This window comes from Salvelinus sp. IW2-2015, linkage group LG4q.1:29, assembly GCF_002910315.2.
Source record: "Salvelinus sp. IW2-2015 linkage group LG4q.1:29, ASM291031v2, whole genome shotgun sequence".
Taxonomy (NCBI): Eukaryota; Metazoa; Chordata; class Actinopteri; order Salmoniformes; family Salmonidae; genus Salvelinus; species Salvelinus sp. IW2-2015.
Genome location: NC_036842.1, coordinates 23,970,019 through 23,987,414, shown reverse-complemented (window position 1 = coordinate 23,987,414; position 17,396 = coordinate 23,970,019). Strand labels below are relative to the sequence as shown.

The window sequence follows — 17,396 nt, the reverse complement described above, 5'->3', positions numbered from 1 at the left end:
GAAGGTGAACCTTCACCCAAGTCTGAGGTCCTGAGGTCCTGAGCGCTCTGGAGCAGGTTTTCATCAAGGATCTCTCTGTACTTTGCTCCATTCATCTTTCCCTCGATCCTGACTAGTCTCCCAGTCTCTGCCGCTGAAAAACATCCCTTGCAGCATGATGCTGCCAACACCATGCCTCACCATGCCTCACTGTTGTCACAAAGTTGGAAGCACAGAATTGTCTAGAATGTCATTGTAGACTGCAGCGTTAAGGTTTTCCCTTCACTGGAACTAAGGAGCCTACCCCGAACCATGAAAACAGCCCCAGACCATTATTCCTCCTCCACCAAACTTTACAGTTGCCACTATGCATTCGGCCAGGTAGCGTTCTCCTAGCATTCGCAAAACCCAGATTTGTCCGTCAGACTGCCAGATGGTGAAGTGTGATTTATCACTCCAGAGAACGGCGAGCTTTACACCACTCCAGCTGACACTTGGCATTGCGCATGGTGATCTTAGACTTGTGTGCGGCTGCTTGGCCATGGAAACTTATTTCATGAAGCTCCCGACAAATAGTTATTGTGCTGACGTTGTGTCCAGAGGCAGTTTAGAACTCGGTAGTGAGTGTTGCAACTGAGGACAGATGATTTTTACATGCTACGCGCTTCAGCACTTGGCGGTCCCGGTCTGTGAGCTTGTGTGGCCTACCACTTCGCGGCTGAGCTGTTGTTGCTGCTAGACGTTTCCACATCACAATAACACTTACAGTTGACCGGGACAACTCTAGCATGGCAGAAATTTGACGAACTGACTTGTTGAAAAGGTGGCATCCTATGGCGGTTCCACGTTCAATGTCACTGAGCTCTTCAGTACGGACCATTCTACTGACAATGTTTGTCTATGGAGAATGCATGGCTGTGTGCTCAATTTTATACACCTGTCAGCAACAGGTGTGGCTGAAATAGCCGAATACACTAATTTTAAGGGGTGTCCACATACTTTTGGCCATGTAGTAAACACATGAACCTGTTCTACTTACAGGTTGTTATCAATAAAACGGCACAATAGCGTTCAGTTTGGCTGCTGGGGGGCAAGGAGACCCCCAGCTCCCCGTAATTAAACCATTGACAACTGCGTGCGGTTTTCAAGGGATTGTTAAATACATTTGATAACTATTTGGTTGTAATATCATCACCTCTTGAAGAGCATATAGTCAGAACTACACATTTCCCATTATTTCACATTTAGCTCCATCATCAGAGTTATTTAAGCAATAAGGTCCGAGGGGGTGTGGTATATGGCCAATATACCACGTCTAAGGGCTGTTCTTACGCACAACGCAACGCTGAGTATACAGCCCTTAGCCGTGGTATATTGGTATACCAAAATCCCCTGAGGTGCCTTATTGCTATTAAAATGGGAAATGTGTAGGTCTGACCATGCTCATCAAGAAGTGATAATATTACAGCCAAGTATTTTACATTTATTTAACAATCCCTTGAAAGCGGAACACAGTTGTCAATGGTTTTAGCGGAGCTGCGGGTCTCCTTGCCCCCAGCAGGAAAATTGTACACTCTGCATCTTACGTTATATTGATAACAACCTATTGGAGTCTATTGATAATCACTGCTGTTTATTTCTGTCTCACTGAGTGTGCCTCCCTATTAGCTGCACAAGTTGTTTTTCGTGTTATTGTTTTCTTCCCTTCAACGTTCTTGATTTGCCTGCCTCTTGTACAGTTTAATGACAAGTGTTGAACACAGCCATGCTATTAATACAGAAAGTGTGTTTCATTTTACAGTAAAGATAACTGCACAAGAACTGCCTGGCTGTCTGTGCCTTTTTTTGCTAAGCCTTTGTGCTCAGGCAGTGCAGAGTTTATGACAATACAGTGAGCTAATAACATAGAAATAGAAAGACAGTCATACACACACATTCTAGGTTACTAATGTTCCATACTAAAACAATACACAAACAAGTGATACAGACATATGACATGAACATCAATACCTTTGGTTGCAAAATTCCAGTGACTTTCCCAAAATTCCCAGTTTCTTTCTTCAGAAATCTTGATTGGAAGATTCCCGAAATCAGAGAATTAACAAGCAAGAAATCCAGAATCCTTCAAACAGGATGTCTTGAAAATCTGAGATTTTTTGGAAAGTAACAAGAATTTCGCAACATTTACCCTATGATTAAATCTCTGTATCTGTTTTCTTGTCTGTTTACTCTCTCTCTATCTCTCTATCGCTCTATCTCTCTCTCTCCCTACCTCTCATCTATCTATCTATCTATCTATCTATCTCTATCTCTGTCTCTGTCTCTGTCTTTCTCGTCATTCTTTTTCTGCCAGATTAGCTTTCTCTCTCGTTCAATACACACACTCACTCACAAAAACACAAACGGCATCCCCACTCTCTCTCTCTGACACAGGCACACGCACACACACACATCCCTACAGAGGAGATACATGCTCTTTGAGTAATTGTCGTGTCAAAGTTGTGTCAGCCGACCAGCCATAGAAGGGTTTGTCATCGTTCTGCCTCTTAAGTGTGGAGGATGGAGACACCAGGGCATGATGTTACTGGCACCAGGCACACCTTTCCCACTAGCCACAGACACCCCATCACCGGCTGTAGACTGCATCATTATTCGGATCCTCTACCTCAGCCCTTCCTGGGGAGGACCATAGCAGCACCATTGACACCCAGTGGAAGATGCCGGTCTGGGACCTCAGCTTTATTCTTATATTCTTGGGGCCGTATGTATCAAGTGTCTCAGAGTAGGAATGCTAATCTAGGATCAGTTTTGCCTTTTAGATCACCATGAACAAGATTACATATTCATAAAATGTCTCAGAGTTTTAGTGCTGATTTAGGATCAGTTTCTATATTATAATAACTAAGATTACATGGACATGAATGACCTGATCCAGGATCAGCACTCCTTCTCTGAAATGCTTTATGAGTACGGTTCCTGATCTTAGATCAGCTCTCCAACTCTGTGACAGACGCTTTATGAATATGGGCCCACACCTTGATCCCAGATCAGCACTCCCACTCTGAGATGCTTTATGAGTACGGGTCCTGATCTTAGATCAGCACTCCCACTCTGAGATGCTTTATGAGTAACGGGTCCTGATCTTAGCCATGCACTCCACTTAGATGCTTTATGAGTACGGGTCCTGATCTTAGATCAGCTCTCCAACTCTGAGACAGACGCTTTATGAGTACGGGTCCTGATCTTAGATCAAGCTCTCGCAACTCTGAGATGCTTTATGAGTACGGGTCCTGATCTTAGATCAGCACTCCCACTCTGAGATGCTTTATGAGTACGGGTCCTGATCTTAGATCAGCAGTCTTAGACGCGACTGTACAGCTTTTGGAGTCAAACTTTATTAATAAACATAATATGTGGGAATAATGGGTGTTTTCATTAATGTGGAAAATAATTGCTAATGTATTATATGTAGAATTAGAGACACAACAGACGCATAAAGGTTCTGCTGTAATTCATCTAAGGGTGCCATCTAGAGGAACAATAATATATGGCATTGAAAATATAAGAAAATGCCGATCTCATGTTGATGAAGTGATATTAAACAGTTTTATTTCCCCCTTTATCATTTGAGTCATAATCAATGAATGATATGTATTAACACATACACATCATTGGTGTTGATACATAATTCTGATAATTATTATAATATAATGATTATATCTATCCGGAAGGCTATAGAGAGAAGCATTTGATCTCTGACACACTGGAGGAGCACTTATATTATTATGTCTACATTTTCATATGCATTTACTGCACTTTTGTATTTTTGGAAACATCAGTCAGAAAGTCCTGCCCCCTAGCGAACCAATCAGTACGCTCTATTGTTTGATTTCTTGATAACATTTAGCTTTGAAAATCTGTGCCATGCCCCGAGAACGGAAGAATTATCCAACAATACTCTTTCACCTTTTTCCTGCTAGATTTACATTATTGTCCACGATCAGGTATTACAACCCAGTTAATTTGCGTTAACCATAAATTAGCTATAATCTACTTTTAATAAATTATGAATATACATTTAAAATAATGATGGGAATTCAAATAGTGATTTTTCGGGACTTGGAGCGACTTGGACAGTTCTTTCACGCCCGAGAAAGAATAGATAAATAGGCCGAATAGATGTAGATATTATAGCACAGGTTTTAAGATCAAGATGTATACGTTTTGCTACGGTCAGGGACTGAATTGAAACTGAACCTAGCTATAGCTCAGTCTTTTTGTTTACTCAGGTGGCATTGAGTGAAGTCGTGTTTTGCCATGCATCGCATGGTCGCTTGGTGACATTGGGGTGAGTCTTTTTTTTGTATGCAGTTCTCAAGGCAACCAAGGCCTGCTACTTTTAAGTCTGCCAATGCTGCAATTTCGCTGTCTCTCTGAATTCCTGCTACGACTGCCTTGGATGATATAACCTATGAAGCACAAGGTAAGTTTAGAATCTGTAGTGTTCTTGTGTGTGTGTGTGTTTGTGTGATAAAACCTCCCAACTCCATTGTGCTATGCAAAGCTATTCCTAAATTATTATGTAAAAATGTCATACTGTACATTAGTAGTATCTATGTATTACTTTGTTGTTACATAGTCATTTTACAATGTCACTACACAAGAATGAACAATTGACAAGTCTGATGGGCTCTCTTGGGCGGCCTCTGTGTGCTTTACCCAGTGGACTCAAGGAACCACTGACGCCCTGTAATGTTTCTCTTCATTTCACTGCATTAGTGGGACTGTTGTCCTCGGCTCACTAAACATTGATCAACCTTGACTAACTGATATAGCATGTTGTCAGGATGGAAAATCTTGTGGGTAGGCAGTTTGGAGACTTGGGAATTCTGTAATAAGTTGACCTGGTATTAGTCACCTAAACTACTGTGGTCCCCTAACTTTGGTTTTGCGAAGTTAAAACTTTGAGCATTATTCACAGCACTAGGCCCAGGCCTGTTTGTCATTCTCCTAACATGAGCACCCAACAAACTCTGCTCTGTGACTGTCTGCACATCCTTATCTCTCCCCCTTGCCTCGTAAGAAGATTAGCCTATGTTGCTTAGATATTTAGCAGGTCATCTTAGCTAATATTCACTGGACTGGGCTCTCTCTCAGCTTGAGTGATATCCTGAGGCTTCAAATAGATTCATAGAATCATCAGAATTCTCGTCTTCAGCCTAACAAAACTGAAATGTGTTGCTTTTGGCTCCGTTGATGTCTGTCCTGACAGCTTTGGGAGGGAGGGCTGGGAGTCTGTCGTCGTCGTCGGAGGAGGAGAGCCTAGCTGGCAGGGGCGTTAATTAGCCTAGCCTGGCAGCTCCCGTCATCCCAGTCTCGAAGAGAGACAGCTCCCCTGGCACCCCAAGGAGTGGCCTAGATGTCAGTGTGGCTCTGTGGGGCTCCTGTGGAGATGTACTAGTGGTTGTGCTCAACAGATCAGCCCTGTCTGTCTGTGAGCTGTAGGTAAACCCCACACGGTTTGATACCCCAGCCTGACCACATAACAAAACCTTGGAGTACCTCAGGGCTGTATGGACACGTCGCTTGGATTTAAGCAACAGGTGAGTCCATATTCTTTATGCTTTACAATCAACAGAATGGCTATATTGCTGTATTGACGAGTGAAGATGTGCATACTAGCCTAATCAATGTATCAAAGATATGATCTTACAGTTTCAATTTATAGTCCTACTTAAGATAAATTGTTTATTTTGTATGCATCCTATCTAGGCTACATCAAAATAAGTCTGATATTCACTAATGAACTATGTCCCAGATCTGAAATTAGCATTGAAAAATGCCCTGAAGTTGTTTATCTGCCTGAAGTGCTTGTGTTTTCCCAGTTGTCTCAGTTTAGATGCATGCTGCGTCAGCCCAGCTGCCTCTTCTCCTCTATGGAGAGAGATTCTCCATACATTTGCGTATGAAACGAGGACAGAGGGGCTATATGAGCCTGCTGGCGTCTCAGATTGTTCTGGCAAATCTCACATAGCAACTTCCTTGAGAGGAAGGATGCTTAACATGTTTTTTACATTGGTATCACAACCCATTTTTTTGAAAATCATGATGAAATTGGCCATTTTAGGCCCCTTTTAGACCTATACATGCCTCCTGTAAGACCCTATTATAGTGTTTTCTCAAATATGGAGTATGTCTAGATTCTGAAATACACATTTTCACATTCATTTATTCAACATACAAAATCTGAATATTCATATCTCAAAACTACACTTTTGGATGTTGCTTATTGTTAGACATATTGTTTGTAACAATATAATCTTCAAACACTTCTGGGTCGTTGTGTCTTGCAAAACTGATTTGTTATCCTAATAGACTCTGTTCCATTCTTCGTCCTACAACACATTCACAGGTAGAATGTCTGAATGCTTGTGTGAGGTATTTTGAAGTGCATGAAAGTGCACTGCAGTATGGTGAGGAGGTACGTGTCACTCATACAGATGAGGCTATAGCTGCTTCCCACTCAAACCCCCAGAAACTTCTCTCATTTGTCTTCTCTCCCTGCTTTTTTTGTTGTCCATGAGTCAATGCTGTGTGAATAATGATTGGCTGAAGGTAGAGATAAGAAGTGCAGCTTTGAGGCCTGTTGTTCTCCGAGCTCAGTAAGGCAGGGTTTGGTGTTGTCTGTTGCTATGGTGACAGTCAAAGACTCCATGACATCAAAAAATCATTTTATCTTGATATGAACCCCAGATGTGTTCCCATTGCTAGCCTAAATAGCTATATACAATCTCTCAAAACTGAGCAATTAAATTTGATAAGTCAATTGATCTTCATAATATGCATATTTAACTGAAACTGAAACATGTATGTTTATTTCTTCTAAGATTACTTTAGGAATTAATATCCCTCTTCCCCTCTCCTGTATGAAAGCCCTTCTTTTGTGCAGGCCACGTGGTCTGGGGGTCTAAACACAGACCTGGGAGACCAGGGTTCAATCCCTGTTCCCACCCTTTGTCTCTCTCTAATCTGTCTCCCCATATTATAGTCTGTCTATGAATAAAGCAAACATTCCCCCTCCAAAAAAATGTAAAGAGAGAGAGAAAAAGCCCTTCTACGTAAGCATGAAATATTGGGCATACTGAAGGAGTGACACATGATTATCTGTTTATTAAGATGCTTCCATGTTAACAGTAGGGAGCAGCTGTGTATGAGGATGAAGACAGACTGTTCATTGCTCTTTAATCACAGTTCATTAGCTCTACCTTAAAGATGGCCTGCAGTTTTCAGTGTAGTGAAGTCACATCTGTCTTCAGAGAAGTAGGGATGCAGTGGTATAGTGCTGCATTTGACTTTCCCCAGATGTTAGTGCGTACGCAACATTACCGTGTGTGCTTGTCTGTGGGAGCATCCCAAATGGCACCCTATTCCCTAAGGTCCTTGGTCAAAAGTAGTGCCCAATGTAGGGGAAAGGGTGACATTTATAATGCAACCTGTGAATATGTGTGTGTGTTGCATTTGAAATTTGTTGTACCAAAAACTGGGCAAAGTGAGTTATGCTTCCCTCACTAATCCTGTAATATTACTGCATTTGGTTTCAGGCTATCCAGTGCCCCCATGACAAAGCTTTCCATAAGAATGACAGACCTATAGCCAGGTCCAGAAGGCTAGATTCTGAGCCATGGCTGTGGGAGGTGGGCTTCAGAGGAGCACCAGAGCAGACTATCAGGATGCTGGGTGTCACCACACCTGGCTAGAGGTCAGAGGTCAGACTTGAGAGAGAGAAGCAGAGAGAGAGGATGGAGACCAGAGGGCGCAGTACCAGGGCAGGGGTTCTGTTCTGGACCCCTGCTCCTCAACACCCCTCTCCCTCCAGCTCCATAGACTCAGACGTGGACTGGTGGGATGAGGATGAGGAGGAAGGTGGGGACAGGAAAGAAGAGGAAGAAAAGGACTTCCACAGCCAGATGGATGAGAATGGGATTATAGGACTGGAGAACGCCTTGCAGAATGTGGGTCTGGGAGAAGAGGAGGAGGAGGGAGAGGAGGAGGGAGTGGAGAATGGAGAGGATGATCTGCCCTGGTACTCTGGAGCCTTGGACCCAGAGGGACCCAGGGAGGGGTTCCTGTCCTCCAGTAGGGCAGCTGGGATGGGGCTGGACTAGAGGTTGGAGCAGGTAGACCCGTTGGAGGAGCTGAGTTATAACCTGAGTGACCTGCAGAGCTCTGAGCCTCTGTCTCAGTCTGAGCCACCTGGAGAGGACACGCAACCCTGTCATTCGGTGAGTCACACACTAACAAACACTACAAACATTGTCATCACTTCTTTAGTCAAATAATAACACATTTCAGCAAAGCCAAAAGCATCAAAGCCTCAGTCACGGTTGGTAGAGAGTGACAACAGAGGGGGGACACGGTTGGTAGAGAGTGACAACAGAGGGAGGACACGGTTGGTAGAGAGTGACAACAGAGGGAGGACACGGTTGGTAGAGAGTGACAACAGAGGGGGGACACGATTGGTAGAGAGTGTGTCTGAAGACCTCTCCTCCCTTTTCCCTCCTGACCTGCTCAGTCCACCCCCCACATGTCCCTTCTCCCCTCCCAGAGGTTGTACCTTTCTTTACCTCCTCGACTTCTCCTCCGAGGAGTTGGCTAATGCTCCCGGGATTGAAGCTGAGACATTCCCGGAGGAACCCACCTTTACAGAGAGCCTTCCGGAATCCCGCAGCAGCCAAATGAGCCATGCCCCCAGGCCTCATTGGCAGCCTGAGTCAGGGGGGGAGGAGCTCAAGACTAGGACCTCCCCTTACCCAGCAGCCATCTTTCCTGAGCATGGGATATCTTACCGACTCAGAGAGAGAAACAAGGGCGGTGAAGAGAGCCTACAGGATGAGTCAGGCACTAACTACTGGCAACACGCCTCTCACTCTCCGAGGAAGATGAGACAGCACTCACCTGACACTCCACGAGCCATGACTCGTTCCCCTCAGAAAGGCTGGCATGCACCCCCACAGTCCCCTCGTCGCAGCAGCACCCAGGACAGGAGCCTCCGCACCCACAGGGAGGGTCCCCCCAAGCCAGGAGCCATGACCCTGACATTGACGAGGGCTGGAGAGGGCCCCACCCCAGACTTCTCCAAGGTAGAGCCCAGGGTCCGCTTCCCCATGAACGGCTACACCCTTGACCCCCCAAGAGCAAAGGCTTCGCCAGAAAGAGGTCTCTGTCAGTGGAGCCCACCCTGGTGTTCAAGTCCCCTGCTGACATAGTGAGAGAGGTGCTGCTGAGCAGTACAGACGGACCCCCTCACCCCCCAATGGGCCCCACAGGCGCCTAAACTCCACGGTGCCAGAGGACTTCAGATGCCCACGACAGGCCAGCACTCTGGTACAGCAGCTGCAGGTACATACACAGAGAGTAGGACCACACCACAGGCACACGCTCAGACTAACTCTGATTCCTGAGCATTCTGACAGACTCAGACTAACTCTGATTCCTTAGCATTCTGACAGACTCAGACTAACTCTGATTCCTTAGCATTCTGACAGACACAGACTAAACTCTGATTCTTAGCATTCTGACAGACTCAGACTAACTCTGATTCCTTAGCATTCTGACAGACTCAGACTAACTCTGATTCCTTAGCATTCTGACAGACTCAGACTAACTCCGATTCCTTAGCATTCTGACAGACTCAGGTGCAAAGGCTAACCAACTTTCTGTGTCTTCCTTACACTGACACCAATTCACTGAATGATGCTCCAATTGTCTAGCTCAGAATAGTGCTTCTCTACTTCCTATCCAGCTCACGGCCTTGACTATTATCCTCCCTCCTCTCTCTTTCCTTCCCCCTCTTTTCTCTAGGAGGACTACAACAGGCTGCTGACCAAGTATGCTGAGGCAGAGAACACTATTGATCGGATGCGTCTTAAAGCCAAGGCAGTCTATAAAAGTGTGTGTGTGTATGTCAATCAATCAATCAATCAAATGTATTTATAAAGCCCTTTTTACATCAGCTGATGTCACAAGTTGCTGTACAGAAAACCAGCCTAAAACCCCAAACAGCAAGCAATGCAGGTGTAGAAGCACGGTGGCTGGGAAAAACTCCCTAGAAATGCCAGAACCTAGGAAGAAACCTAGAGAGGAACCAGGCTATGAGGGGTGTCCAGTCCTCTTCTGGCTGTGCCGGGTGGAGATTATAACAGAACATGGCCAAGATGTTCAAATGTTCATAGATGACCAGCAGGGTCAAATAATAATAATCACATAGGTTGTCAAGGGTGCAACAGGTCAGCACCTCAGGAGTAAATGTCAGTTGGCTTTTCATAGCTGATCATTCAGAGTATCTCTACCACTCCTGCTGTCTCTAGAGAGTTGAAAACAGCAGGTCTGGGACAGGTAGCACGTCCGGTGAACAGGTCAGGGTTCCATAGCCACAGGCAGAACAGTTGAAACTGGAGCAGCAGCATGGCCAGGTGGACTGGGGACAGCAAGGAGTCCTGAGGCATGGTCCTAGGGAGAGAGAAAGAAAGAGAGAAAAAGAGAGAAAGAGAGAGAAAGAGAGAGAGAACTAGAGAGAGCGTACTTAAATTCACACAGGACACCGGATAAGACAGGAGAAATACTCCAGATATAACAAACTGACCCTAGCCCCCCGACACATAAACTACTGCAGCATAAATACTGGAGGCTGAGACAGGTGGGGTCGGGAGACACTGTGGCCCCGTACGATGATACGCCCGGACAGGGCCAAACAGGCAGGATATAGCCCCACCCACTTTGCCAAAGCACAGCCCCCACACCACTAGAGGGATATCTTCAACCACCAACTTACCATCCAGAGACAAGGCCGAGTATAGCCCACAAAGATCTCCGCCACGGCACAACCCAAGGCGGGGTGCCAACCCAGACAGGAAGATCCCGTCAGTGACTCAACCCACTCAAGTGACGCACCCCTCCTAGGGACGGCATGGAAGAGCACCAGTAAGCCAGCGACTCAGCCCCTGTAATAGGGTTAGAGGCAGAGAATCCCAGTGGAGAGAGRRGAACCGGCCAGGCAGAGACAGCAAGGGCRKTTCGTTGCTCCAGTGYCTTTCCSTTCACCTTCACACTCCTGGGCCAGACTACACTCAATCATAGGACCTACTGAAGAGATGAGTCTTCAATAAAGACTTAAAGGTTGAGACCGAGTCTGTGTCTCTCACATTGGTAGGCAGACCATTCCATAAAAATGGAGCTCTATAGGAGAAAGCCCTGCCTCCAGCTGTTTGCATAGAAATTCTAGGGACAGTAAGGAGGCCTGCATCTTGTGACCGTAGCGTACGTGTAGGTATGTACTGCAGGACCAAATCGGAAAGATAGCTAGGAGCAAGCCCATGTAATGCTTTGTAGGTTAGCAGTAAAACCTTGAAATCAGCCCTTGCCTTAACAGGAAGCCAGTGTAGAGAGGTTAGCACTGGAGTAATATGATAATTTTTTGGGGTTCTAGTCAAGATTCTAGCAGCCGTGTTTAGCACTAACTGAAGTTTATTTAATGCTTTTTCCGGGTAGCCGGAAAGTAGAGCATTGCAGTAGTCTAACCTAAAAGCCCGGATTAATTTTTCTGCATAATTTTTGGACAGAAAGTTTCTGATTTTTGCATTGTTACGTAGACGGAAAAAACCTGTCCTTGAAACAGTCTTGATACTGTATGTTCGTCAAAAGAGAGATCGGGCTCCAGAGTAACGCAGAGGTCCTTCACAGTTTTATTTGAGACGACTGTACAACCATCAAGATTAATTGTCATATTCAACAGAAGATCTCTTTGTTTCTTGGGACCTAGAACAAGCATCTCTGTTTTGTCTGAAACACAGGCTTCCAGGGAGGGCAATTTTGGGGCTTCACCATGTTTCATTGAAATGTACAGCTGTGTGTCATCCGCATAGCAGTGAAAGTTAACATTATGTTTTCGAATGACATCCCCAAGAGGTAAAATATATAGTGAAAACAATAGTTGTCCTAAAACAGAGCCTTGAGGAACACCGAAATGTACAGTTGATTTGTCAGAGGACAAACCATCCATAGAGACAAACTGATATCTTTCCAACAGATAAGATCTAAATCAGGCCAGAACTTGTCCATGTAGACCAATTTGGGTTTCCAATCTCTCCAAAAGAATGTGGTGATCGATGGTATAAAAAGCAGCACTAAGTTCTAGGAGCACGAGGACAGATGCAGAGCCTCGGTCTGACGCCATCAAAAGGTAATTTACCACCTTCACAAGTGCAGTCTCGGTGCTATGATGGGGTCTAAAACCAGACTGATGCCAGACTGACAGCTTTTTCAAAAAAAATTGAGAGGAATGGTAGATTCGATATAGGCCGATAGTTTTTTTATATTTTCTGGGTCATGGTTTGGCTTTTTCAAGAGAGRCTTTATTACTGCCACTTTTAGTGAGTTTGGTACACATCCGGTGGATAGAGAGACATTTATTATGTTCAACATAGGAGGGCCAAGCACAGGAAGCAGCTCTTTCAGTAGTTTAGTTGGAATAGGGTCCAGTATGCAGCTTGAAGGTTTAGAGGCCATGATTATTTTCATCAATGTGTCAAGAGATATAGTACTAAAAAACTTGAGTGTCTCCCTTGATCCTAGGACTTGGCAGAGTTGTGCAGACTCAGGACAACTGAGCTTTGGAGGAATACGCAGATTTTAAGAGGAGTCCGTAATTTGCTTCTTCAAAGAAGTTCATGAATTTATCACTGCTGAAGTGAAAGCCATCCTCTCTTGGTGAATGCTGATTTTTAGTAAGGTTGCGACAGTATCAAAAATATATTTTGGATTGTTCTTAATTTCCTCAATTAAGTTGGAAAAATAGGATGATCGAGCAGTGGTGAGGGCTCTTCAATACTGCACGGTACTGTCTTTCCAAGCTAGTCGGAAGACTTCCAGTTTGGTGTAGCGCCATTTCTGTTCCAATTTTCTGGAAGCTTGCTTCAGAGCTCGGGTATTTTCTGTATACCAGGGAGCTAGTTTCTTATGACAAATGTTTTTTGTTTTTAAGGGTGCGACTGCATCTAGGGTATTGCGCAAGGTTAAATTGAGTTCCTCAGTTAGGTGGTTAACTGATTTTTATACTCTGATGTCCTTGGTTTGGTGGAGGGAGTCTGGAAGGGCATCTAGCAATCTTTGGGTTGTCTGAGAATTTATAGCACGACTTTTGATGCTCCTTGGTTGTGGTCTGAGCAGATTATTTGTTGCGATTGCAAACGTAATAAAATGGTGGTCCGATAGTCCATGATTATGAGGAAAAACATTTAGATCCACAACATTTATTCCACGGGACAAAACTAGGTCCAGAGTATGACTGTGGCATTGAGTAGGTCCGGAGACATGTTGGACAAAACCCATTGAGTCGATGATGGCTCCGAAAGCCTGTTGGACTTTTCCATGTGAATATTATAGTCACCAAAAATAAGAATATTATCTGCTATGACTACAAGGTCCGATAGGAATTCAGGAAACTCAGTGAGGAACGCTGTATATGGCCCAGGAGGCCTGTAAACAGTAGCTATAAAAAGTGATTGAGAGGCTGCGTAGATTTCATGACTAGAAGCTCAAAAGACGAAAACATCGGGGGGGGTTTTGTAAATTGAAATTTGCTATCATAAATGTTAGCAACACCTCCGCCTTTGCGGGATGCACGGGGGATATGGTCACTAGTGTAACCAGGAGGTGAGGCCTCATTTAACAGTAAATTAATCAGGCTTAAGCCATGTTTCAGTCAGGCCAATCACATCAAGATTATGATCAGTGATTAGTTCATTGACTATAACTGCCTTTGAAGTGAGGGATCTAACATTAAGTAGCCCTATTTTGAGATGTGAGGTATCACAATCTCTTTCAATAATGGCAGGGATGGAGGAGGTCTATATTCCAGTGAGACTGCTAAGGCGAACACCGCCATGTTTAGTTTTTCCCAACTTAGGTCGAGGCACAGACATTGTCTCAATGGGGATAGCTGACCTGACTACACTGACTGTGCTAGTGACAGACTCCACTAAGCTGTCAGGCTGGCTAACAGCCTGCTGCCTGGCCTGCACCCTATCTCATTGTGGAGCAGGGGAGTTAGAGCCCTGTTTATGTTGGTAGATAAGATGAGAGCACCCCTCCAGCTAGGATGGAGTCCGTCACTCTTCAACAGGCCAGGCTTGGTCCTGTTTGTGGGTGAGTCCCAGAAAGAGGGCCAATTATCTACAAATTCTATCATTTGGGAGGGGCAGAAAACAGGGGGGGGGGGGGGGGGRCACCCCAGWGGACTGTATTATTATAGCCTGTTTAATCATCCTAAATGGACCCTATTCCCATTCAGGGCTCTGGTCAAAAGTAGTGCACTATAGGATATAGGATGCCATCTGAGACATTGTTTCAGAGGGCACCCTGCATGTACAATACACTACCTACTGAAGAAAAACACCAGCCTCTGTTGTTGTTGGACTATTCTCAGCACCTCTGAAGAGCCACATTGGTATAGTGGGTCAAATGAAAGAATTACGCTCTCACTATGTTATGTTATGTATGTATGTATGTATGTATGTATGTATGTATGTATGTATGTATGTATGTATGTATGTATGTATGTATGTATGTATGTATGTATGTATGTATGTATGTATGTATGTATGTATGTATGTATGTATGTATGTATGTTATGGAAAGGGGGTTGTAAAAAGACAGTAGCAAACAGAGTTTGTGGTGGTAGAACCCAAGGAATGTTGGGTTCTCATGTAGCTCAAAAAGCTATAGAATAAGATACAAATTATAGCACAGTGCATTATTACTAGAACTTCTTTAAATGCTGCTTGTGTATCACAGTTTACTATTTGGTTAGACGGTTAACAACACCACTTAGCTTTTGCGATTTGGTTGGTAGGTCCTCATTTCTCTCTAACCCCAATACTAGACACACACTAAATAGACCCATCCTGTCATGTGGGACACAGTCAAGTGACTCTGCGGTTCACATTAGAACAATCGCATGCATTGATTTTGCATGGAAAACAGGAAATGACGTAATTGATTTCAGAGCCCTGTAGGGGAGTCCTCTTCAGATGGACAGTGTAGTGACAGTTTGTTTTCATAGTCTTGGGCATTCACAGTATCTTGCCTCATTAATGTTGGTTATAGGCTAGTCATTGATTTGAAGTGGAAACTAAGGCTCGCACACATCGTATCGAATATGGATCTAGCAGGAATATTCCTTCCTCCTGTCCTCTGTCCCAGCTGCAGAACACTCTACTCTTAATGCTATTTCATATCAGCGTAGCCCCTCATAGTCTTCTCCTTACCCACACAAGCACACAGCCATCTGTCTCTCCTCCTCCTTCTGGAGACATAATAGTGTAGATATGCAGGGAAGGCCAATTCAAACCTAATCCTTTATCGAACACAGCCCAATATGTGCTTGTATGAAAATGATTAAATGGCTGTTTCTGACAGTTAGCCTATTCTCCATTCTGTTCAGTGGGCACTGGGTAGTCATGGCAGGTGTGTTTGTTGAGATGGTGCTACACAGACACTCTGGGAGGTCAAGCAGAGTCACTGTGATTTACTGTCTCAAGGGCTTACCAGAGAGGGGCAGTCCGCTTCAGCCACAGCCATCATCACTAACACACCCACTCTTTCCAATCAACGTTCTATCGTCCTGAGACAGGCTGAGAGGGGTTGTGATAAAACCTCTCCACAAAATGGAGGATGTGATGGATACACATATATACACATAGAAATACAGAGGCTAGAGCCACCCCATAGACTTCAGACTTTTCTATTTTGAAAAGCATATCTCCTCCAAGATAGCATAACTATCAAGGTCTTTATTTAAATCCCTGCCTCTGTCCCTACAGCTTATGACTCAAACACATTTAGACTATCGTTTACCTAATTTATGTTTAGGTGGCATAAATCTCATTGATTTGACACCTGTTTCTCTCTGTGGTTTTGTCTCTCCAGGTGGGCCTCTACTCTGACCCTCCCAATTGCAGTGACGCTGTCTAATCAGGTGTGCTACATGAAGGTTAAAAAGTCATGACCTTAACCTCTCCCCAAGCTCAGAGGGCGGAGCTCAGCTCAGGCTCCATTCACCTGAATGAACAGGCTGCCCACCAAGGTACTAACAGTCATCTTTGAATGACTTCTGCATCCCAAATGGCACCCTAATCCCTTTATAGTGTACTACTTTTGAAAAGAGCCCTATGGGTAATAGGCTAACATTGGGGACACAGCTAAAATTTGGGACACAGCTATTGCTTTGTTTAAATATGTTCTTACACTCCATTGATGCATGAGCAACAGCTAATTGGGATCCTAATAAATAAATCATTCAACAATTCTTCACACATTTCAATTGTCCTTTAGTGCAAACAAATGTTCTCTCCTCCACACTAAAGGACCTGGTGGAATCTCCCCTGTCCGTCCCTCCTCAATGGCCTCCTCTTCCTCGAGAAGCCTGGGCCCTGGAGTTGGAGAGGGCTCTCAAAGCAGACTGACAGATTCCTCCACCAGGTGCAGACATTTGAAGAGCTCCTGAGGAGAGGGATACTCAAACCGTTTGAGCAGATGAAGGTATTGTTCTGATATTTATCTCCCATGAGTCTTGCAAATAGAGGAGCATCTCCCAGTGATAAATAGCCACCATTTTGATGAGGGTGGAGGTTAGCTCGGCTAGCGGAGAGAGCGAGGGAGTGGAGGGAGGGACGGGAGAGGAGGAGGCACTGCCGTCCCTTCTCCTCCATCCTTTTAGGTCACGAACACAAACGTGTAGAGAGAGACTTCAGCTTGCTGAAGTACCAGTAAGACTCCATACATTTTAGACACTTTGAGATTTGGGAAAACAAAAAATTAGGGATATGGACTTGCATTTGTTTTTGGACAAAAATGATAAGAAATTAGCATTTAGAGACAGTGGCCAGGTAAACATAACCAAAGCATGGATTGCTGTCTTACCTTGTCCATAGACCACTTACAGAGTAAGGAAATATGTAATTTTGTAATTTGGGTGAACTATCCTTTTAAGAAGTCTAGTATGTATATGTAGAACATAAGTATTCAAAAGCAGCCAATTGATCAATATAGTAGTAATGTCAATATCAGTTTGCTTGTAAATACCACATCCAAAGGCTCTGTCTCTTCCAGCTACCAGAGTTTCAGGGAGGTGCCCAGACTGCTAAAACCTGGATCTGACAGAGGGAGACCATGACTTTCCTGATGCAGGAGAAGAAGCCACACATGCAGGCGGTGAGGGGAGAAGAGAGGGACCACGCCCAGGGACCAGGAGGGAGGAGGGCCACACAAGTCTCCCTCAGAGGTGAGTCTGAACTGCACCGGGGTTGTATTCACTAGGAACCAAACTGAACCAAACGGAAGCAAACGGGCTGAAACAGAGA

The 17,396-nt window shown here is 44.6% G+C and overlaps 1 protein-coding gene across 1 annotated transcript in view; it reads left to right on the top strand.

Moving 5' to 3' along the window:
• Positions 1-8,713: 8,713 nt before the first annotated feature.
• LOC111961702 (microtubule organization protein AKNA-like) overlaps positions 8,714-17,396 on the top strand; it is a 31,774-nt gene continuing 23,091 nt past the window's right edge. The window contains 7 exon segments of the mRNA XM_070442453.1: positions 8,714-9,161; positions 9,164-9,299; positions 9,302-9,378; positions 9,841-9,928; positions 15,964-16,120; positions 16,401-16,575; positions 17,146-17,317. Of these exon segments, the coding sequence (XP_070298554.1) occupies positions 8,715-9,161; positions 9,164-9,299; positions 9,302-9,378; positions 9,841-9,928; positions 15,964-15,980 (765 nt within the window). The 5' untranslated portion in view covers position 8,714 and the 3' untranslated portion in view covers positions 15,981-16,120; positions 16,401-16,575; positions 17,146-17,317.